General features: G+C 38.5%; 1 protein-coding gene across 1 annotated transcript in view; it reads left to right on the top strand.

Moving 5' to 3' along the window:
- The first annotated feature begins 824 nt into the window (after positions 1-824).
- wnt3 (wingless-type MMTV integration site family, member 3) overlaps positions 825-25,097 on the top strand; it is a 54,442-nt gene continuing 30,169 nt past the window's right edge. The window contains exon 1 of the mRNA XM_034055806.2: positions 825-1,118. Coding sequence (XP_033911697.1) covers positions 1,039-1,118 — 80 coding nt within the window. The 5' untranslated portion in view covers positions 825-1,038. The remainder of the gene's footprint in view (positions 1,119-25,097) is intronic.

Below are 25,097 nucleotides of genomic sequence, written 5' to 3'. Positions count from 1 at the left end.
AATTCGCTAAGCCATATACAGATGCAGACAAATGGTGACAGATGGTGACATTTTTATTACAGCGTTGACAATTTGCTGATAATCTTGGAATTCACATACAGGCATTTTTAAAATGTCGACAAATGCTTACAAAAACAACACTGTTGAAGTATTGTCCTACTTTACATTAAAAATATAAAATTAACTATACATACAATATGTATATGAACCATTACTGTTGTCACCTGCAACATACTACAGTGCTTCCTGCCTGTCTCTCTCTAAGCTGTGAGCCTGAATGATTTCTGTATTTACAGTTCTGGTAGAGGAGTGGAAAATGCGTGCCCATGGGCAGATTGGGTGTGCCGGTCCCTGCATGTCCCATCCTCTGTGTTTTATTGCTTTATAGTCTCCATTGTGTCTTGTTGTGGGAGTCAGCTGGGCAGCTCCCCCATTGCTTCAGTGTGTGTGTGTAGGGAGCAGGGGGAGGGGGGTGGGGTACAGACCCCCAGGAACAAGAGAGCAAGGGTCCCAAACCCCAAAACTGACTGAGTGACCAGCCACCCCATCCTATGAGGCAGGATCGGCACTCAGTTCTCGGGGCAGCCTGTTCTCGGGGCAGCCTGTTCTTTTGAGGATTAAAAGATAAAGGTACCTTTACCAGAGGGTGGGATGTGATTGACAGCCGTGAACAGGAGAATCATCCATTTTTCTTCTCCTTTTTTTTGTAACCTAAGGCCGTGCTCAGTGATTGGCTTGCAACTGACATTTTCAAATCTCTGTTCCCTTTCTTTTTTAATATCAGCCTCTGGTTGTGCTGTTACAAACAGTAAAAAAGGGAGCTACCTAGGGGTAGAAAGACACCGAGAGGGAGGGAGAGAGAGAGAGAGAGGGAGTGTGTGTGTGTGTGTGTATCACACTCCTGACAGCAAGGAGAGAGACAGACATCTGCTTTTCTGTCCTGGTTATAAAAAATAAAATACTTTTTCCAAAACTTTTTTTTCCTCATTTTGCATTTTGTTTTCTATATTAAATCTACGAAGTAATCATCGCTAACTAATGGATTTGTACCTGCTTGGATATATGCTATGTGTGTGGCTATCTGGTTCAAGAGTGTTTGGAGGCTATCCGATCTGGTGGTAAGTCAGTTTTATTTCATCTATTGCTTGGTTACACCAAAAGAACTGCTTGTGGCTGCACATACTATAGTATTATAAAAATACTATAGTGCTTTGTAATATTACAATATGTTTGGAAATGCTATAGTACTTTTCTGCTTGTATAATAGGTTAATACCTTTGTATTTGACTTATTACATGCATATCTGTGTTTCTGCTCTGAAGTAAGTTGTAAAATAACTTCTAGGATTTTCATATAGGGACTAGGTTTGAACTGTTAAATGTTTTTCAGCAGAAATGAAAAACTTTAATAAGGGATTAATTTTTGAACTTCGTTAGTTCTACTATTATATGGTAATTCTGTTTTAATCTATATTATATTTTCTGATGTCTAGACATGTTTGCCTAATTTAATAGAAACAACTGCACTGCAGCATGTGGTAAATTGACAGCTCTGCTTACATTTTTATTTTATTTAAAAAACACTAGATTGCTGGAGAAGTTAACATTTAGATGTGTTCTTTTATTATGTTACGCAACTCTCTCCATTTTAAAGAAAACCACTGCCCTCCAATCCTAGCAGCACTTACCAAGGGTTGATTTGTTGTTTGGTTGTTTTGTTACCAAAACTGTTGTTTCTGTGAACTAAGTGAGATTTCTTTAAATACAATTGCATTTGTAAATTCCTTTACGGAGTTGTCCTTATTTTCTTAGAATGTATTATTTCATTGAAATTATTTTACCTTAATAACCTTTCGTGAATGTGGCATTTGTAATGGCAAAGATTCTTACCACACTGAAAAAAAGGAGCAATGACACAGAATTATGTGTTGCAATATCTATTTTCATGTCTGTTCATGTAGAAGCACACTCTCTATGTGATTTGAAATATACTGCTGCATATACGGCTTGTATATAATGTAATTGATAAAAACAGGCCATAACTCTAGATACGTTTCAGTTAATATATTATTCTACAAGGCTTTTGGGTAGTTGTATAATTTGGTATTCACCAATGCCCAGTACAGGCAACTTTTTGGTTCCAGACTTAAGGGTACTGGCACTTTATATTACAAGAAATGACAAGTTGTGTGTATGAAACACCATGGCATTTTTGTATCCAATTCAAGGCAATAGATATCTTTATACCAGGCGTCGATGTTGCTCTCTGAAATGTGCTAATTAAATAGTGGATCTTCTGTTTTGTAAGTAGGTTTTCTGCTACTTGCAAACTGAGACATCTGAGCGTGTTACAAAAGTTTATAAATCGAATATATTTGGTGAAAATGTTTTTGGCTGGCAATGTGAGCTGTGCATTCCAGCCAATATGGGCTGTGATGTACAGCAAAATCGAAATAATGTGAAAAAGATGAGTGACAAGGGCTCCACAGTGTGAGCTGAGAGGAGGTGAAGATACAATGTCACGCTTTCAATGACTGGCTGCACATTCCTATTAATATTTACTGTATGTAGCATTCCTGTACAGCTGCAGTTCATTAGGATTTCTTATGAGGCATCACTTAAACGCATACAGAATGTGTAAGCTTTTCATATATTATTATTGTATTCTTGTCTAGTTTAATTAATTTTCAAGAAATCAGTGTTCAAGAAATGACATTTCCTGCATTGTAGTTTTTGTGCAATTGAAATAGAAATTAACTGAAGTTAAATTGAAGTTTTAAATACTAAAATAAATGTAATAAAATCAATGAAAAATGTTTTGAAGATGTCTTTCTCAATGTCTTAAAAAAAACACTGTATAAAATTAGCAATAAAATACTTCTAAGCAGCTTAACTTGTTGTGAGTAGCGTCTTACTCGATTTTACATTGTTAAAATGACTCAAGAGTTTAAAGAAATAAAGGTCAAGTTTTATTTTTACCACAATGATGTGAAGGAATTAGAGTAATTAATAAGGTAAGTGTTCCCTCTAATATATGTTAATATTGATTAGGTTAACAAGGATATCTGTATATTGATTAGGTTAACATGATATCTGTTCAGATTAGTTTTTTGTTCAGAGTACTGATTTTAAAATGTTCCTTGATAATCTGTGGTTTGGTCTTTGTTTTTAATACTGTCCTAATTTATATTTTATATATATATATATATATATATATATATATATATATATATATATATATATATACAGAGATAGTTATTGTAACTGTTATATGTTATTAGCTATCTGTTTTTAAAATTACCAAACTTTCAAATAATAGTGCAGGTCACAGTTTGCAGTAATAGTCACCTGTCAATCTGCATTTTTTTTTAATTGTGGAGTTCGGATTATAATTTGAACAACCAGTTGTCAGTAATAAAAAATCCTTATATCTTAGAACAATTAAAATGATTTGTAATTATTTACTGGGTAAAATGAAGTGTTACTTGCTGAGGTAACTTCTGGGTTTTTCAGAACACATTCTGTATATAGAGTTGATATGAATAAAAGTTGATATTAAACAGTTTATGTATTTAATTTGCATTCAATAAACAGTGGGCATGATTTTTTCCCCCCTCTCTCTTCTAAATATGTGTTAAAAATTGACCTTTCAGTTTATGTTAAATGCAATGTTGAGATTGGTTTGTTCGGTTAAGCAAGGTCATAGTCAAAACAGAAGTGAAGAGTTCATTCTGTTTATTAGATGAACTATGATATACAAACTCGAGTTGCAAAGACACAGACAATACACAATCAAACACAGTTAATTTCAAAAAGACCAATAAGATGTTAATATCATAGTATCAAAAAGGGGTTCCCAGTCTGTCTTGGCCCCCCATGACATAAGGTATTGCAATGGAGGACCCCCACCCAATGAATCCATTCAAATGGTTTCAGTCACCCCATTTTGTTCTACAGTGGGACATACTGTTATAAATGAAGATTATACTGGCAATACACACTAGAGCTGACATCAAGGTAGTAAGTGTTTCAAAGTAAACCCCAAGCGCTAGCAGCAGCGTTCATGGAAATAAAATTGAACATTGCTTTGTCAGGTGTCAAGGATTTGGGAGAGAATATTTCTGGATGTTCTGCAGCCCTCCTGAAATCCCAGTCTGACCCCAGTGGGAACAACTGGTATAGAACTGGTAGAAAATAACATCCATGAAAAAAACTACAGTCATAATAACTGAATATAAGCAGAGCATTTTCTTTTGTTTCAGACCGGTTCATGGTAAAAGTGTCAAGCAAGTAGACAGTGTGCTTGAAAAGAAAACAGCTCTAACGCTGGAGTTAGGGGAGGTGTTCTTTCTTCAATTGAAAACAGAAGCACACTAACGTTTCGGCTCAAGCCATCAATAGTGTTGCTTTTAGATTTTATTTATTTTTTATTCTGGGTTGATCATTAATGAGCCTGCTGTTTTAATTAATATATGTAGAGAGACAAAGAATATGAGATTGCAAGCAGTGTATTATAATGCTATAATTTCATCAAGGGGATAATGTAGAAATAAACATGACTTCTTATTTGTTATTTATATGTCTTACTGTACATTTTTTTCCCCATGTATTTGTTGGTTAAGAAGGTTGCTATTGTACTAGATAGGAGTCCCTAGTATACAGCTGATTTTATTAAACAAAAATATATATATATTTTTAAACTTTATACAGTGATAGTTAGTGTTTGGGAAGTTATTTTTAAAAAGTAATCCGATACCATTAATGGTAAGGTCTGACTTGCACTGTTGAAGCGCTTTCTTATTTCCATGTTATGCATTAGCCGTAGTCCTAGTTATAAATGTAATTAAAAATAACTACATTTTTTCAGATAAAATGTAATCCGTTACCACATTTGTTACCTGTCTGAAAAAGGAACCATAACAGTTACAAGTTACTGAAAAATGTAATCAGATTCCAGTAATGTGTTATGCTTCCCAACACTGGTGATAATATATAATATACAGTGAATGAGAGAGACAAAGATAACTCTAAATAATATTATTATCTATCATTTGAAAAGAAAAGCAAAACTCCACAAGGCAGTAATTCAGACTTTGTAAATGTGCTCTTGAGGCTTCAGTAATTCAGTGCTAAAGTCAATCCAGTATTGTCTAACCTGTTTTGGATTTGTTTATACCGGCTGGGTGTCCGATAGAAACCAGTAAGCGTGCCTTTCAAATTCCAGCTCTTGCTGGCCACCAGTTGCAGTTGCTGGATTGTTCAGTTGGGTATGCTTGTACTATGGAATACAGTTTACCATAGTCTTTACCTGCCTTGTGCTTTATCATGCTTTCATTATACATTTACTATTTTATTGACTTTTCTATGCTTTTACTAGGGTTTATTCATAGTACTTTATTGCATATCCAGGCTAGAGAACACTGTTTAGGGGCCACATTTTTAAAAATAGGTATCCTTGTGTGCTGATTGCGCCCTTCTGTTCATCTGGCTGCCACACCTCCTTGACTTTGCACCAATCCTAACCAAACGTTTATCATTCCAGATTGTATTTGCCCATTACCCGATAAACTCTGGTACTGTGCGATTACTACATGATCTGCATGTGCATGTACTGGGTATATATGTTACTGTAAATTGCATTATATAACGTTTTGTTGTTCTATCAAGCTCAATAGGATGTGATATACAATGTAAACCAGAACTACCACAAGAGCTTTTCTCAACAAAAATATCAATAAATATTTAATTATTTATTGCTGCATATTTATAGCACTGCACACTCCAGCAAAGCAGCCTTAGATTTCTAAAGTACTTTAACAAGAGATCAGGTGTGGGGAATATTATTCACTTACTGTAGCTTTTTTATAGTAGTATAGTAGTCTACAAGTGAACAGTCTTGAGATTAATCTTTAAAACAGCTATTTTGTTTTATTTTATTTTACTCTCGTTTTCATTGCAGCAATTCCCCGCAGCTCAAAAGCACTGAAGGTCAGTGGATATATCCTCCGACCCCATCTCCATGCCAGTTAGCTTTTTGCACCCAGTCGGGTGGAGGACACAAGCCAGCCTGCAGGTGTCCTCTGAAAGCGCCTGGCCAGTGGGGGGCGGAGTAGAGCATTGAGGGAAACTGCTCTGATTGATACAGTTTACAGACCCCTATAAAAGTTTCCTGTAAAAGTAAAATGAAAGCATGGTAAATCATGGTAAAACAATGGAAAATCCTGGGGAACTATGGTAAATCATGGTAAAACAATGGAAAATCCTGGGGAACTATGGTAAATCTCATGGTAAAACAGTGGAAAATCCTGGAGAACTATGGTAAATCATGGTAATACAATGGAAAATCTTGGAGAACTATGGTAAATCATGGTAAAACAATGGAAAATCCTGGGGAACTATGGTAAATCATGGGAAAACAATGGAAAACCCTGGGTAACAGTAGTTTACATTTTAGTTACTTCCTTTGTTGTATAAATAGAACAGCCTTTTCCTTATTAAGTTCAATAGGGTGTGCTATCTTCTATGATCTAATTGTAAAATAGGTTTATAGGACATCGATATCTGCGTATGATGGAATATCAGCACAAGTTAAAGTGACCTGTTCACACATTGTCGATATAACCCACATATATAAACACATCGCCAAAGTATGACTTTCTGTGTACATCTTTCAAACTGCTTACTGTCGTTTTTATTAGAAAAATTCCGAGCACTGAAAATGTCAGCCCGTTTTGAAATCCCCACGCTAGAATCTAGAGAACCTTTTATGGAAGACCAAGAACACAGAAAACAAAGAAAACTGCCTTTGATATAAACCTTGTGAATCATCAGGTAGGAGAGACGAGAGGCTTGCATGACATTGGCATTGGGGAGCTCGATGTTCATGTAGACAAATTTATATTCTGTATGAAAAAAACAAGACGGGACTGAATAAGAGTCAGGAACTATGAGAGGTATCCTTGGGAGTGTAGAACACTATTTCATTTCAACAGCACTAATCTACCTACCGGAAGGGAGAGTGAATGGTTGTCTCCAGGAAAACACATGCAAAGCCTGCTTGGACCTCATTGACAAGCGAGTCACAGTACAAATCTATATCAATCAGTCAATCAATATTTATTTTATATATAGCGCTTTACAAGATAGTGAGGAACAATGCCCCCCCACCATATACACCCCCACCCACCATGGACACATTCAAGGAAAGAATTCAAATAGATACTGACACTGACAGCAATTAATGTGTGATGTTTTTAAAATAATTAAAAACCTGTTCATTTTAACACATGTTGTGGAATCCATATAGTATAAAAAATGTAAGTGGGGCTGAAGTGAATTACTTTAGGTTATACAGTAATTGCATCTCAGGGTTCTGGGTTATGATGTCACTTATCCATTTATAACCTTGTAATTCACTGCAGCCCCTCTATTCTGTATATAGTGCTTTACTTCACATACAAGTTAGATAATCCATATATATATATGGATTATATATCTTTTGTGTATATTTATTTAGTCCATGATTATTTTCATTGAAAAGAGGGAAAAGGTTGATGAGCAGAATTCCATTAAAGTGTCTGGTCACAGTGGATTAGGATGTCACCGCTTTGAATTGCATTGCAGTGAAGTTGAAGAGGAGCCTCAGGTATGATCTTTTCAAGCAGGTGACGTGGTCAACAGTACCTGTTTTGAGAATAAAGCACAGTAGAAACTCAGGGCCATATTTTCAAAGCAGTTACTCCAGTCTTTAAGTAATTCCTATTTTTTTTTAAATAGGTAAAATGTATGTTAATTTTACAAAACTAGAGCCAAACAACTAAGTAACATAACCCACATTCTCTTAAGCACTCTGAATGTGTTTGTTTCTCATTTTGTAACATTGACATGATTTTGTTCTCCTTTTTAAAAAAATAGGATTTAAAGACTGGAGAAATAGGATTTAAAGACTGGCCTAATGGCTGATATAGAATTAAACATCTGAGGTAGCAGTGACATACTTTAATCTCTACAGTGATATAACTTGTTACACTGTACTTAACTAGGGTCGGTGACACAGGTGTTTAGAATAAAGAAAAGAACAGAGCTTGTCAAACTCCGTGGTAACTCCCCCTGCTCGAGACTGTACTATAAATTGAGCTTGGGAGCTCCCCCTGCTCTAGACTGTACTATAAATGAAGGCAGTAGAGCTGTTTGCAACGAGGAAATGAAAGACTGAGTAAACATTTAGCAGTTCAGAGCCAGCAGTGAATCCAATGTTGGAGCAATAGTGCTCTGAGTGATGGAAAATATCAGAAAATGGAAAATTCTTGAAGCTGGTTTAATTCTGTCTCATTCCACTTTTATAAGGAGTTTTAATATAACACAAAATAATCTTCAGTGTAATGTTAAATTATGCACAGTGTAATTGATCTCCTCCAAGCAGTTGATGAGTTAATATACAGCATAAGACACAAACTTATCTCTCGACCACAGAGCTCTTTAGTTGAGTGGTAGACAGTCACCTTTGAACTGTGGCCTTGACGTTCTATTCAATTCAATAGGCTGAGAAGCCAATTCATTACACACTGGACATACTTTTAATAAAATGACAGTAGTCTATTATCATTCAACTCCAATCTCTTTTTATTACCTTTTAAAGTTTGTTTTCATGCGGATATGTTACAGATTTAGTGGGACTGTGGGCAAAATAGCCCTGCCAGTTGAGCCACAGTCAAGGCAATTGACAAGGCAAACCTGCTAAACATTATAAATGTATCTATCGTAAGAAGGCAGAAGCATTGTAGTTAATCATTGAAATAGTGAGTTATCTTCAGATTGCATTTCTAGTGCTTGATCTAAATCCAGATTCTACTTGCATATAGTGCTGTTTACTCATGGCTGCAGGCTTTAATCAATTAAAAAATAATTGATCGATTAATCTTGTCTACATGAGTGCGGTATTAAAAACGGCACACGGAAAATGAATCTTGAAAATGGGGAAGGGACTGGAAGGTATACCCAATATCACAATATCTCAATATCTGTTTGTCTGAATAACTGGCTGACTTAGTGATTTAACTGCAGTGTATATAGCTAAGTGTAGAATAACTACTAATTTGACAAAGACGAGCAGGTCAACTAGTTACCGCTTTAAAAAAGATAATAATAAAGCCTGTATCTGATAATGTCCGGTGCTCTATTTGTGAATATACTGTTTCGTAGCACTGTGTTGTTTCTGCACTATACTTTAAAACTGATTGGAACTGTTATCAATGTTTTAAAATGTATTGTATATGTTAATGGATTGCAACTGCAACGGCACCTCTGTCCGTCTGAAACCATGCGCTTCACAATTACCTCACAATCACGTGACGCGTGATTACTCGACTACCACTTTCTGAGATTATATATATATATAGATAGATAGATATGTGTGCATATTATACTGCCAGTGGTAATAAACTCAACTCCCTGCCATAACACTGTCAATATGGGCCACCATAGCCAGCCCAGACTTTTCTAGTCTGCAAGGTGCTAACATTGTTCTGTATGAATATGGGACCATTCCCCAAATTTCCAGAAAGTCACTTTTGAGAATTGGAAGTATATGGTGTACACATAGTTTGAAGAGTCTTGGAAGGTCCGAACAAAGGGTCCACATTGTACTAACCCTTATATTAGACTATTTCACAGCGGCACAGGAACGGCACGTCGCTGCTGTCAACCCCCACAACACACCCTGACAGACATGTTAGAAACGAAGTGGCCTTTGTGCCAGCGGGGAGAATTTAATTAGAGCCGGGGAGGGCTTCAATGCCCGAGTGAAGTGCAGATATTGGGTGGGGGCTATTGCTTTAAAATTGTGTCGAGTTCCCTATTGTAAAGAGCTGCAGACTGAATTAGATCACATGTCAGGAACCAAGAGGATTTCATCTCAGCTTAGCGATCAGTGGAGCTCAGCGATTTGAATTGTATTCCTTCGAGGATCTCCTGGCTTGTGGAATGTGGGGTTGTTCCCCGAGTTGGATGGGTTTAATTCTCCTTGCAGGAAAGCACATGTAGTCTGTGTGTGTGGATAGGTTTAATACTTACTTTGATACTGAAACACATATTATATCTCCACTGTTTATCAACCATTACTATGTAACACTTGATAGTGCTACATTTAGAAATATTACACAAAATGTAATAAATTCAATTACAAACATTTCAACTGGAAGTCTTCTAGTCAAAAGGTTTGCCATTGAATTTATTAAGTTTCTTTTAGTATTTTTACTTGACTTATAGTTTCTACTCGCTTTTTTTCATAAAAATCATAAAAATAAAAGATCTGCTTATCCTGTGTACAGCTGTCATACTGTTCATTGAACATGCAGCACAACTGTAAAGTACAAAAAAGCACAAGTTCCCGAGTCCACTTTAAGTAACCAGAAATCGGCAAACTCCAGAAGTTGACATCTCTTATACAAAAGGAGACACCATACACACAACATATTACCTATGTAACAGTGGAGAATCTGAATTAGCCTCTCTTTAATTCTATATAAATCCATATGCTTAGGTAAGGTCACAATGGCACAGTCTGGTTCTTTCTGCTTTTGCATATTTTCCCAGTTGTCAGCTGTTGTATGTTCCTGATACAATGCACCCTGTACACACCCTGTCTGTCATTCAGTCCTGTGCAGAGACTGTCACTTGTGCCAAATTGTGTTGAAACCACCAAACATATGACTTGTGGCCTGGATGTGAACCCCAGCCTCCAGAAGTGAAATATGAGGAGCTAGTAAATTATCTTACTGCAAAAGGTAGTTTTAGGTATAAGGACTCCCTTGAAACATGCATGCGACTGTGTCCTTCTGTAAGCAATGTAGGTATGATCATCCTGCTATTTGCATGCAATTCTTAATAGTTGCTCAGGGAGAAATAAAGAGACATGTACTTGATGTTTTTTTGTTATTCTAAAAACATGCTATAGGAAACACAAAGGAGCTGTTATTTAACATATTTAAGTACTTACCCTGCACACCTGAGATCCTGCATATTATAATTACAATATGAATTATTATAAATATGTTGTGCTGTACATAGCACCAATAATATAAGTAGTAATGCACATAATACGGCTATAATTCCATTTTGGGTGTTACAGTGACAAGATAATCCACAAGAGTGAGAATAAGCCAGGTTTTCAGTCACCCGACTCCCGCAGTAGTCTTGGGGTGTTTTATGTTTAAAGCTACTAAATCAACCCTAGCCCCCGGCACATGAAGACTTGAATCAGAATCATGGGGCTGCCAACAAGCAACTCACTCAAAGCGAGAGGCTGATGCTGTGGAATTTGAAATGAATGCAAAATGTAGCTGGAATGTAATGATCAGAGGACTGATGGTGAGAATGTTTTGTGTGAGAGTTTTAAAAGCCTGCTAGTGGGATGTGTTTCAGTTCATTCATGCTAGTTGTGCTCATATGCTACCCTGGCTTGGCTTTTACAGCTGTGCTAGTATTGTACCCAGTGAAGGCTGACTAGACAGTCCCTGAGCCTGTGGGATAATGAGACTTATTCAAAGAATAAAAAGCAATACATTATACCCATTTGTGACAGGGTAGCGTCATGGCCCAGGCTGGCTACAGGCAGGAATTACCCCACGAGACAGGAAGCTGCAGCTGAAGCGCTAGTGCGCATGTTTATTAACAAAAACAAACACAAAAACAGGAACAAAATAAACACAGCATGAGGGCCAAAACAAAAGGGTTAAACAAAAGAATAACTCTGGACATTAGCCTTCACTATCACATTGCTAAACACTACAACACTCACCTCCTTCAAACAAAGCATTTTCCTTCCTTTTATACATGTGGCCACTCCTCAATTAGCACCAGTTACCTAACTGGGGAATGGCCAGACCTGTGATCCTGGCAGGGATAGATTTAACCCCATCCCTGCCAACCTTACATTCCCACACACACACTATTTACAGCAGCAGGGATTCTGCCATGCCACCATCTTTCAACAAAACTTGCTGAATTTAAAAAGTGAATACATTAAAAAAAAAAAAAAACTCATCACTTGTGATCTGGATTGGAACCATGGCAGAGGTGGGACTAGCACCACTTGGCTACCCTCCCAAAAGTAGGTTTAGCTGTAGGGACCGCAGCTTCCTTTCAAACAAGCACGCCACTGTGTCTGTGTATGTTATACTGGTATAAGAACATAAGAACATAAGAAAGTTTACAAACGAGAGGAGGCCATTCAGCCCATCTTGCTCGTTTGGTTGTTATTATTATTATTATTATTATTATTATTATTATTATTATTATTATTATTATTATTATTATTATTATTATTTATTTCTTAGCAGACGCCCTTATCCAGGGCGACTTACAGTCGTAAACAAAAATACATTTCAATCACAGTACAGGTAATCCATATTAATGGAATAAAACACTTACATGTAGTTTAAAAAACATTACATAGAATAATCATGTTTTTATAATTTAAATAAAAATACATGTTATTTACACATAATTGAGCCTGCTTGCGATATATACAGTAAGCATTGCACTAGCACCAACTGCAGCAGACAAAGCTTTAACAGTCACCGTTCCAAGCAGGTTATCAGTCACATTTTACTACTACTAAAATATTAATAATACTAATAATAGTAGCTTATTGATCCCAGAATCTCATCAAGCAGCTTCTTGAAGGCTCCCAGGGTGTCAGCTTCAACAACATTACTGGGGAGTTGGTTCCAGACCCTCACAATTCTCTGTGTAAATAAGTGCCTCCTATTTTCTGTTCTGAATGCCCCTTTATCTAATCTCCATTTGTGACCAATGGTCCTTGTTTCTTTTTTCAGGTCAAAAAAGATGGGACACATCGGCTTCCCTTTAAACAAGCACGCCACTGTGTCTCTGTATGTTATACTGGTATGGGACTCCTGCAGCTTGCAGCCCATTGGTATACTGTATGTTCAGGAAGAAATTATTTGAAAATATTTCATTGCAATTTGTGGTGAATATAAAGGATAATATTGTCTTATTATGGGCTTTCCACACATTGTTGTTTAATAAATTCCTAAATTAAGCCTGATGTTTTGACCTATTCACATGTTTTGTTAAACATTGTTTCACTTGCCTCATGGGATGACTTCCTGGATGCTGAGGGACACAACAACTGGAAGTTCAAGTGGCTGACTTTGCCAGCATTAAGGGTATTTTCATGGTCTCAGTGAACTGTATATAAAAAGTGTACAGGAGGTGAGGTTTGTGGACAGTGTGTACTGCTAGCTGTGGTTGTAAGGGGGGTGGTTTAATCAAGAGTTTGAGTGAGGAATGAAGAGACATTGAAATTTCCGTCCATCAGTAAACTCTATTTGCTTTAAAAAAAAGAACATACGTTTTCTAACAAGAGTAGGCAATTCAGCCTTTCAGTGCTCTTCCAGATCCTAGCTGGTTGATCCCAAGAACCCAATGATAGCCCTCAACTTTCATTGGTCATTCTGGAAGGAAAGCAACATGTAGTAATTTAAAGTGATAAAAGCACCATTCATCAGTTTCTATAGTAATAAAACCCTGATTATTTAGCCTTACCTTGTTACCTTCATTACCTTCGTGACCTTTCGGTCAACTGCCAGACGCAATGCCCTCGAATCAGGGTTCTGGAGAACTGGAGAGGAAAGGACAACACAGACTAACAGCTTTGATGGTCAACTCACATCTACTAGCTATAGAAATGACACCTGCTATTAACATACTATTTAATGAATTACTGAGTACTGTAAATACTATTACTGTTTAAAACTGCATAATGTGGACTGAATTCAGTGAAATGTTCTGGTGTTATTGCATTCCATTTGCATGGCTGTACAAAGAGCCTCCACCAGCCAAATATATTTGATCTGTATTGATTTTTCACAGCAGTAAGTAGACCAACTTATTGATTAACTATAGCCAATTTTAAGGGAGGCCATTTTGACCACAATATTTAGCCTAAGGAAATGTGTCCTGATTGTATCTGTCTGTCAGCCACACTCTACATGGTGAACATGATACCTGCTTTGATTTTTCAGATTGCATTTGGCTAAATTAAGATTTTTTTAATTCTTTCACTTACTCTGTGATTTGCCAATTATGAGGCCCCTCTGTGCTGTAAGTATTGTGCAATAGTTTAGCATATAATACAATAACATAAATCTGTAATAGTTTAGTATATAAGATGTAACACCTACAAGGTAGCCCTGACTACGCCACCGAGGGAATTGCACCCTCAGAATTAAAGTTCTTTTTTTTCGGAGGGCAAATCAGGGAAGAGAGCAACCAGGACACAGTTGTTGTCAATTAAAATAATGTTTTATTGCACAGAATTAAGAATTAGCAGCAGATCATTACAATAGCACATAAATGCTTTGTACAAACCCCCCCCCCAAAAAAAAACAAACAAGGGTTTTGTTTAAAATCACAATAAAAATTCGAAGCATAAAAACAATGGGTTTAAAAACAAACACAAAACGCCAGTGAGTGCAGAGGAGGGGACAAACATTATTCCCAACATCGTCGTCATCATCATCACAGCAGCAGGAACAAGTACTAGGTTTACCATTTATTTTCGTTTTCGTTCTGTCTCAGGTCCCCTCTCCTACACGCACAAAAAAACACAGACAGACAGACAGACAGACAGACAGACAGACAGACAGACAGACAAGACAAACGGTGGATGGCCATCCTTGAAAACTAAAATCAAGGGGTATTTATAGTCAGGTGCGTATTTTCAATTGCCGGGTCATTAATTAATTAGTTGAGTGGGGAAGGAACAATAAAGTGCTACAAAATCAATGAAAAAGTGCCTGATCACAGAAAACGTGCACAAATCAAAATATACAAATAATAAATAACAAGTGCAAAATAAAAATGTGAAATAACGGGTCATTTCAACCCCGTTACATAATACAATAAGATACATCTGCAATCGTTTAGTATAATACAATAAAATAAATCTGTCACACTGTCCCGGCTCAGCTGTGTCCAATTCTGGTCACCACAGTATCAGTAGGGACATAAGAACATAAGAAAGTTTACAAACGAGAGGAGGCCATTCAGCCCATCTTGCTCGTTTGGTTGTTAGTAGCTTATTGATCCCAGAATCTCATCAAGCAGCTTCTTGAAGGATCCTAAGGTGTCAGCTTCAACAACATTACTGGGGAGTTGGTTCCAGACCCTCACAATTCTCTGTGTAAAAAAGTGCCTCCTATTTTCTGTTCTGAATGCCCCTTTATCTAATCTCCATTTGTGACCCCTGGTCCTTGTTTCTTTTTTCAGGTCAAAAAAGTCCCCAGGGTTGACATTGTCTATACCTTTTAGGATTTTGAATGCTTGAATCAGATCACCGCGTAGTCTTCTTTGTTCAAGACTGAATAGATTCAATTCTTTTAGCCGGTCTGCATACGACATGCCTTTTAAACCTGGGATAATTCTGGTTGCTCTTCTTTGCACTCTTTCTAGAGCAGCAATATCCTTTTTGTAACAAGGTGACCAGAACTGAACACAATATTCTAGGTGAGGTCTTACTAATGCATTGTAAAGTTTTAACATTACTTCCTTTGATTTAAATTCAACACTTCTCACAATATATCCGAGCATCTTGTTGGCCTTTTTTATAGCTTCTCCACATTGTCTAGATGAAGACATTTTTGAGTCAACATAAACTCCTAGGTCTTTTTCATAGATACCTTCTTCAATTTCAGTATCTCCCATATGATATTTATAATGCACATTTTTATTGCCTGCGTGCAATACTTTACACTTTTCTCTATTAAATGTCATTTGCCATGTGTCTGCCCAGTTCTGAATGCTGTCTAGATCATTTTGAATGACCTTTGCTGCTGCAACAGTGTTTGCCACTCCTCCTGTTTTTGTGTCGTCTGCAAATTTAACAAGTTTGCTTACTATACCAGAACCTAAATCATTAATGACATAGAGGCTGGAGAGAGTCCAGCGAAGAGCAACCAGGCTATTCTCAGGGCTTAAAGGAATGAACTACGAAGAGAGACTGAAAGAACGGAATCTATTTAGCCGAGAATAAAGGAGAATTAGAGGGAACAGGATTGAAGTATTTAAAATCTTAAAAGGAGTTGATATAATTACCCAAACCAATACTTTAAGCACAGCAGAGAAACTAGGACCACAGCACAGAGTTTAAACTAAGTGGAGTGGACAGAGGGTAGAGGACACTTCTTCACACAGTGGTAAGGGTACAGAATGGGTTATCTAGTCATGTGGTTGAATCACTTGGATCCTTTAAGACCCAACTTTACAAAGTTGTACATTTTCTTATGTTTTTATGTAACAAACCAGCCTGTGACAAAAATCATGCTGGGTTCTACTCAATGAATCCAAACAATAGCTAATCGAATACTCCTGTCACTGAGACCATTAAAAGGGACTCGCTTGCACTGTTAGATGTTTGCGTTGAATTACCTTGACTCACAAAGAGCAGGACGGTCAATTTTTTTATCAACCCGCTACAGCAGGGTCTCCAACCCTGGTCCTGGAGAGCTAATGGGTCTTCTGGTTTCCGCTTCAACTGAGCTCTCAGTTACTTAATTGCACCAATTATTGTCTTAATTAGTGAGGCTTAACAGGTGTTCCAGATCTTTAGCCATTGATGATGTAAAGGGGCATATAACAGGAAATACAGGTTTGAAACCCTAACGAAAGGCAATGCATTCCACTCATTGTAATAGATTAGTATTTATATTGGTATCTCGAGTGAATGTATCAAACTTTTCTGTATGGAAAGTGTAATCCCTCAGAAATCCCAGAGATCCTCAGCTTTGTCAAAGATTGATTTAGAGGGATTATAACAATTAGAAAGCCACATGTCTCCATTAGTTAATAGAAGTTACTTCTGGAGTATTGATACAAATAAAGCATTTTTTCCTTCTCTTATCAGCAAACACAACCTAGTTCAGTTCTGCCAAAAGATGTGTTGATCATTGAGCCTCCACTACTGACTGATGACCTCTCTCTACTTACTGTAGGGCTGGCCAAGAAGGTAACATAAAGGGAAGCATAGCAAAGAGTAATAAAGCACAGTGAAAGTAAGGTAGCCCAGAGAGGTGTGGTAGAGTATATTAAAAAAAGAACATGGCAAACCACTGTAAACTATAGTAAATGCATAGTATAACTACGGGAAAAGCATGGGGAAATGATTGTGCAAATTTAATGCAGTCATCTTTTAGAAGAGTAGGAGAATACAGAATGCAGGCTCAAACAATAAATGAAATTGGAAAATGCTGTTGCCAACACAATTGAAAGGGTGAGATAGCATACGCTGGTGTGGGAGGGGACTGGGGCTCTCCCTGCGGGCAACACTAGTCTAGCTACAACAGTAAGACACACACTTACACTTACATTTGGGAGAAGGGTTGATCTACAGTCTCCACCTACTGTAACACAGAAAATTTGTGTTACACTGTGTTTGAAATGTGGTATCTACATCCAGGGCCGACCTTAGGCTGTGATGATTTGTACTTTAGAGGACTGTAATCTGTCACAAGTGTTATTTAATCTGTACTATTTTGTATTTAATTATATCCTGATGTAACTATCACTGACACTATTATCTGCTCCTTTATTGAATGGTATTTTGTCATACTTGTACTTGTGCTCTTAATTGTATTAATACTTGTACTGTGAATCTTGAAATGTATATTTGTTTACGACTGTAAGTCACCCTGGATAAGGGTGTCTGCTAAGAAATAAATAATAATAATAATTAAGTGCGGGATCCAGAACATTATTATTATTTATTTCTTAGCAGACGCCCTTATCCAGGGCGACTTACAATTGTTACAAGATATCACATTATTTTTACATACAATTACCCATTTATACAGTTGGGTTTTTACTGGAGCAATCTAGATAAAGTACCTTGCTCAAGGGTACAGCAGCAGTGTCCCCCACCTGGGATTGAACCCACGACCCTCCGGTCTAGAGTCCTAACCACTACTCCACACTGCTGCCCTCAAATGAATTCTACAGGAGCAACCGTATATTAAAGCTAGTATATAGGTGCATCATGTAATCATATGCACCTATATATACTAAAGTTAAGCTACACTAAATAATATTCATGATATTAAAATGTTAATAAATACTTTGTTTGTTAGACTTTATCATTTTATATAATTCACAACTTCAAAGCACTCCAATTCCAGTCTATTTCAAACATAGCACGTATTTTTTTCTAAAATGACCATGCCCCAATAGACCTACTGAAAAATAAAAATTATTATTATTATTATTATTTGTTTATTTAGCAGACGCCTTTATTCAAGGCAACTTACAGAGACTAGACTGTGTGAACTATGCATAAGATACAGAGTCACTTACGACAATGTCTCACCCGAAAAACGGAGCACAAGGAGATTAAATGACTTGCTCAGGGTCACACAGTGAGCCAGTGAGTGAGACAGGATTTAATCCGGTGACCTCCTGGTTACAAGCCCTTTTTTTAACCACTGGTGACAGGTCGGTGGTAAGAATAACCAGGCAGAAATGAATAAATAAATAAATAAATAAATATGAATAATAATAAACAAAATCCCTCTTTAACACTTGATACTCTGTTTGCAGTACCACCTTTTACAAAACATTGTTAACAAATGAACCCCTGGGCATGATCATATTCTTTTTTTCATTTTACATTCTAACGGGCAGCAGTGTGGAGTAGTGGTTAGGGCTCTGGACTCTTGACCGGAAGATTGTGGGTTCAATCCCCAGTGGGGACTTTACCTAGATTGCTCCAGTAAAAACCTAACTGTATAAATGGGTAATTGTATGTAAAAATAATGTGATATCTTGTAACAATTGTAAGTCGCCCTGGATAAGGGCGTCTGCTAAGAAATAAATAAATAATAATAATAAATTACGTAAGAATATAAATTACAAAGATATTTTCCTAGCTTTAGCGTCAGCAAAGTCCTAATTCAATTCTGTGTATTCTAAATTCTTGGCAACTTCGCTCTCATTTGACAGTAAAAATCTTTTTTTAGTCATCGTTAAGAGAAAACACGTCTTGATCAATTTCAGCCTGGAAAAGCTGCGCTCCCCAGAAGCAGCTGTCACCGGAGTGATCTGTCAGCTCATCTGTTTCCATGCATGCGCTGCAGCATTTTCACAGGACTCATACCTGCGAGGGGCCGACATGATGAGCTGCAGCTACAGCATCAGGGGTGCAAATCATGTAGAAAATTGGTGCTAAACTGTTTTGAAAGTTTAGCACCAGAGAGCCTACTTAGAACATAAGAAGAACATAAGAAAGTTTACAAACGAGAGGAGGCCATTCAGCCCATCTTGCTCGTTTGGTTGTTAGTAGATTATTGATCCCAGCATCTCATCAAGCAGCTTCTTGAAGGATCCCAGGGTGTCAGCTTCAACAACATTACTGGGGAGTTGGTTCCAGACCCTCACAATTCTCTGTGTAAAAAAGTGCCTCCTATTTTCTGTTCAGTGCTCATTCGTTGGTCAACGAGAGAAGACTTTAGCAGTGCAACATGAAAACAGCGGTATGGAGTAATTGTCATTATTATGAAGTAATAATTATTTTCTTTAGTGTGGCGGAGAAACTGTCTAAATATTCAAAATTAACATTGCTGCACATGAATTTGAAGGCAAAATCCACGTCAGTGTTCGCCATAAATTACATAGTTGATAAATATTAGAAATAATTATCATAACGCGTTTGGCCTTGTACCGATTTACTACATTGCCAGAATTAACGTGTATTTTGTAAAATGGCAAGTGGTGTGTGGGACAATAGGGATTAACAATAACATAAAAAAACAGGATCAAAGTGCTGCTTCAGATTTGGTAAGCGAGTCAGAATCGGGATACAGATGGAGGTGTGCTTCACGCTTTTCAAACACTGGCCCAACTTGCAAGGTACATGTTAAGCATAGCGATCAGCATTTTGTTTGGTTGTGATCCTAGTATTTTCTATTATGGGGACTGTAATAAACGAAAACCAAAACGGCTAGGTGTTTTTTCTCTGTAAAATGCCCACTTTTCTAAAACATTTTGAAGAGTTTATTTAAGTTAAATGTTAGTTTTCACTTGCATGCACATCTTAAAAAAAAATGCAGATGTAAACCACAGTAATGATATTACTTTATGAAAATGTGTTTTTTACCACGTTATTTCTTGTGCAGAAACCACAATAGCAGGGATAAAATAAAATAAAAAGTCTGCAGGGACCCGAGGGTCTTGAGGGTACTGGGTGCAAGGCTAAAAAAGACCTTGAAGCGTCAAAGCGCTAAGGCGTACAGTCCTTGAGGTGCCGAAGGTGTAGCAGCACTGAGGGTATGGAGTGCAGGGGCACCAAGGACAATGAGGACTCAATGTGAGAGTCTGGAACCAACTTCCCAGTAATGTTGTTGAAGCTGACACCCTGGGTTCCTTCAAGAAGCTGCTTGATGAGATTCTGGGATCAATAAGCTACTAACAACCAAACGAGCAAAATGGGCCGAATGGCCTCCTCTCGTTTGTAAACTTTCTTATGTTCTTATGTTCTTAATAAAATGAGTTCTTATTTAAACAGCATTTCGTGTTAAATAAATATCTAAAAGTTCTGTATGCAATAATCGGTGAGGAGGATGAAACTGTGATCTTCCTGTTGTTTTAAAAGAAAAAAAATTGAAGATTTTCGATGTGAAGAAACAAGGGAAGCAGCTACTGGTTCAGCTGCTGGTTCAGGAGAGGAGAGTTAAGAAGATGTTAAGAAGTCCCTCACTTTAAGCAACAGTGAATGCTGAAAAGACGTGATATTAAAGAGTGCGCTACAACCACTTGCTTTGCAATTTAACAACACCAGATAAGCCTGCTACCAAGACTTTTCAAGAGGCCCTCCATGCCCAAACTCAAAAATGAGGCAATTCAAAAGCGCCTGCTGACTGAAGCTGACCTTACCTTCCAACGGGCAGTAGAAATTGCTGTTTCAATGAAGACCGTGGCCAGAGATGCAGCTGAGCTCAAAGCAACTCATCACATAGCAGCAGCAACACATAAACTACAGGCTACACCCCAATACCAAAGTAAAATTACCCCACTCAGTTGTTATCGCTATGGCTAAAATGACCATCCAGCAAATACCTGTTGTTTTCAGAATGAGTACTACAGTCAATGCAGAACGCAAGGACATATTCAAGAAGTATGTCTTGGAATTTCAAAGAAACAAATGACACAGAGGTCAAAGGTAAAAGGGTTCAGAATGGTACACGCTGTACATGGGAACAGTGATAATAGTGACAGCGACTTGGTAGATGTGAACATTAGCTGTTTGGAACTTGAATGCCTGGCCAATACAGCTCGACTAGCCATCTGGATCACCCCCCATGTTGAAGGGCAACAACTGAAGATGGAGCTGGAAACAGGTTTGGCTGTGCCAGTAATAGCTAAAAAGGACTTCAGTGAGTATTTCAAGGGACTCAAGCTTCAAGAAACTGGTATCCTCTTGAAAACATATACAGGAGAGAAAATCACACCAATAGGAGTTTTAAAAGTACATGTAGATTACAATGGCCACAAGCACAACCTTCAGTTATATGTGATTGAAAAGGGTGGACTCGCATTATTTGGTCATGAATGGCTAAATAAGATACAGCTGGACTGGGCCTCAGTTAAGGCCCTCCATGCCTACTACACACAATCAGCTGAAAACACACAGCTGAAGCTTGAAAGGGTGCTAGCAGAGGCATCAGCGGTGTTCAAAGATGGCATTGGCATGCTCAAAGACATAAAGGCCAAGATTGTCTTAACAGAAGGAGCATCTCTCCGTTTCCAGAGGGCACATCAAGTACCTTATGCCACCAGAGAGAAGGTAGATGAGGAGCTGGATCATTTTGAGCAACTGGGTATTTTGAACAAGGTCAACTGGAGTGAATGGGCAAAACCAATAGTGCCGGTTGAAAAGGAAAATGGTTCTGTTAGGGTGTGCAGTGACTTCAAGGTAACTATTAACCCAGTTCTTCAAACTGACCAGTACCCACTTCCTCGCATCGAGGATATTTTTCAGTCATTGTCAGGAGGCAAATGCCTCAGTAAACTAGATCTCGCGTAAGCATACCTCCAAATGGAAGTAGAGGAGGAATCTAAAAAGTTCTCACTATTAATACACATTGTGGTCTTCTGCAGTACAATTGACTTGTCTATGGTGCGGATTCAGCTCCAGCTTTGTGGCAGCATGCAATGGATCAAGTGCTCCAAGGAATACCTGGTTGCAGATGTTACCTGGATGACACCATTGTTACTGGAGTCAATGATGAAGACCACCTGAGAAACCTGAAACAAGTACTCCAGAGACAAGAGGAGTATGGGTTGAGGGTGAACTGCAGTAAGTGTGAGTTTTTCAAAGTCTCTTTTACATATTGAGGGCATGTCATTGATGTTGATTGACTTCACAAATCTCCAGATAAGGTAGAGTCAGTTCTGAAAGCACCACATCCATTAAATGTGTCCCAGCACAGATCATTTATTGCACTGGTAAATTACTACCACAAATTTCTACCCAATTTGTCAACTACTCTGTACCCACTAAACCAGCTGTTACAAAAAGAAAGAAAGGCATTTAAAAAAGCAAAGCAGGCAGTTACCTCGGAACAAGTGTTGACGTATGTGGCAAAGTGGTTAACAGTGTGCAGGTGCAGGTGTGCAGAGGTGATCAATAAACAGACATACAATGACAATCCAGGTGCAATGGTGTTTTATTTTGTATTCCAAAGTCTGATGACAAACAGCAGTAAAGAATAAACAATGAGAACAGGCAATACAGCGGCATGTATTGCTCTGTTTTAATCCACGGGTTGGTCCTGAAATAATAAACAATCCCGTTCTTAAACACCCACACGTAACACAAAACACAAACACAAGTCCACAGTGAATGATTTAGTGCTCGTGGTGTAATTACAGTTTATTGTGAACAAAGGTGTAGTGTTGTCCAGGTTCGTGCTGGCCTTAAGCAACAGCTCCTGGATCGTGTTTAGCCGTCTAATAAATCACAAACAAGCACAGTATAAGACACGACAAAAACAAAACAAACACTCACGATTTCACAAGACGTTTTCCTTTTGGTTAGCATTAACCATAGCAAAGGAACAGATCACTTTGTCCCCTTTTGTAACATCAATCATGACCCCTTGGTTAACGAGTGCAACAGCTCCTCCAATCCACGACTGCCACATCTTTTCCTTCCGGGTCGATGATTTAGTGTATCGGAGCTCCGCCCCCTTTCTAGATGACGAACTTCCGTCCAACCCTGGGAATGAATTGTCTGGCCATCCAGTCCAGGGTACTCTGTTCCCTTTACACAGTGCCCTCACAGGTCGGTAGGGAGATGTATCACCAAGAATAATTTTGTCTCTGTCACAACGTACTACAATCCAGCATCAGAAATACGCCTTGCATGCAATGCCTCACCATATGGCATTGGGGCAGTAATCTCCCATGTAACGCCAGACGTCTGTGAAAAACCAATAGCGTTTGCCTCCAGATCACTCTCTTCCGCTGAATGAAACTATGCGCAGATTGACAGAGAGGCAGTAAGTTTAGTCTGGAGAGTTAAGAAGTTTGGACAGTATCTCTATGGCAGGAAATTCATGCTTCTGACTGATCACAAACCACTTGTTTCAATCTTCAACCCATGATCCCTGAAATGGCAGCTGTAGGCATTCAGAGATGGGCTTTGTTTTTAGGTGCGCATACCTACGATGTACAGTACAAAGGCACCAAACAACATGGCAATGCTGATGGACTATCACACCTTCCTTTAGAACAGCCACATGCTAAACAGCAAGAGGAATCAACGGCTGTAGATGTGTTTAACATGTCTCAGATCAGCCTGCAGTGACATGTGCAGCACTGAAAAGAGAAACTGCAAAGGATCCCGTCCTGGCTGAAGTTTCTGAGTATACGATGAAGGAGTGGATTCCACAACAGCAACAAAGCCTGACTCACTTTTACTCCAGGAAAGATCAAATCACTGTGCACCACGGACGTCTCATGTGGGGATCGTTCAATCTAAGTTACGTGCGCAAATTCTCGAAGAGTTGCACACAGGATACCTGGGAGTGGTGAAGATGAAGGCTATGGGCAGAGGATATGTGTGGTGGCCTGGCATTGATAATCAAATCAAGAACTTCCTAAAGACTGTTCTGGATGCCAGCATGTCTATGGCAAGTCTGGCTCCACTCCACCCGGGGGACTGTCCCGCTGCCCCATGGCAGAGGATCCATATCGACTTTGCGGGACCGTTCCAGGGGGCTATGTTTCTTGTGGTAGTGGACGGTTATTTGAAATGGCCAGAAGCAGTCATAATGCCTACAACAACATCCACAAAGACCATAGAAGTGTTGAGAGATCTGTTTGCTCGGACAGGTTTGCCAACTCAGATTGTGAGTGACAATGGCCCACAATTTGTGTCAACTGATTTCCAAGATTTTGTCAAGAGCAATGGCATCAAGCACGTTACTTCAGCACCATATCACCCAGCCACCAATGGTCTAGTCGAACGTTTCATGCAGACACTGAAACAAGCACAACAAGCAGCCCTGCAATACAAGCTTTCCAACTTTCTGCTTGCTTACAGAAATGCAGTACACTCAACAACTAATCACAGTCCAGCTAGCTTGTTTTTAGGAAGAAATTTAAGATGTAGACTGGACCTCTTGAATCCTGATCTTCAACAGCATGTGACTGACAGACAGACCAATCAGAGCAAGCTCTGATGCAAATCAGGAATCTGAGAGTTGCAGGATGAACAAGCAGTCTGGACTCGTGATTACAGAGGGAAAGGATCCCATGCACCATCAAGTCTCAACTCGGACAACCGATGTATGAAGTTGAAATAGCACCTGGCAGTGTATGGCGCAACACATTGATCAACTCCTCCAGTCAACATTGAGCAGGTCTTCCACAGAGGATGCTTCAGCCATGGAGATTCCACTAACGTCAGCGATAGGCCAAGAGGAATTCTTGCCGCCACCACCACCACCCAGTGCCATGGCAAATGCAGAAACTGTTAGTGCGCCTGAGGACTGCCCTGAGAGTCCACCTGATGCCATCACACCT

The sequence above is a fragment of the Acipenser ruthenus genome, chromosome 33 (assembly GCF_902713425.1).
Source record: "Acipenser ruthenus chromosome 33, fAciRut3.2 maternal haplotype, whole genome shotgun sequence".
Classification (NCBI taxonomy): Eukaryota; Metazoa; Chordata; class Actinopteri; order Acipenseriformes; family Acipenseridae; genus Acipenser; species Acipenser ruthenus.
This window is presented reverse-complemented; position numbering and strand designations above follow the sequence as displayed.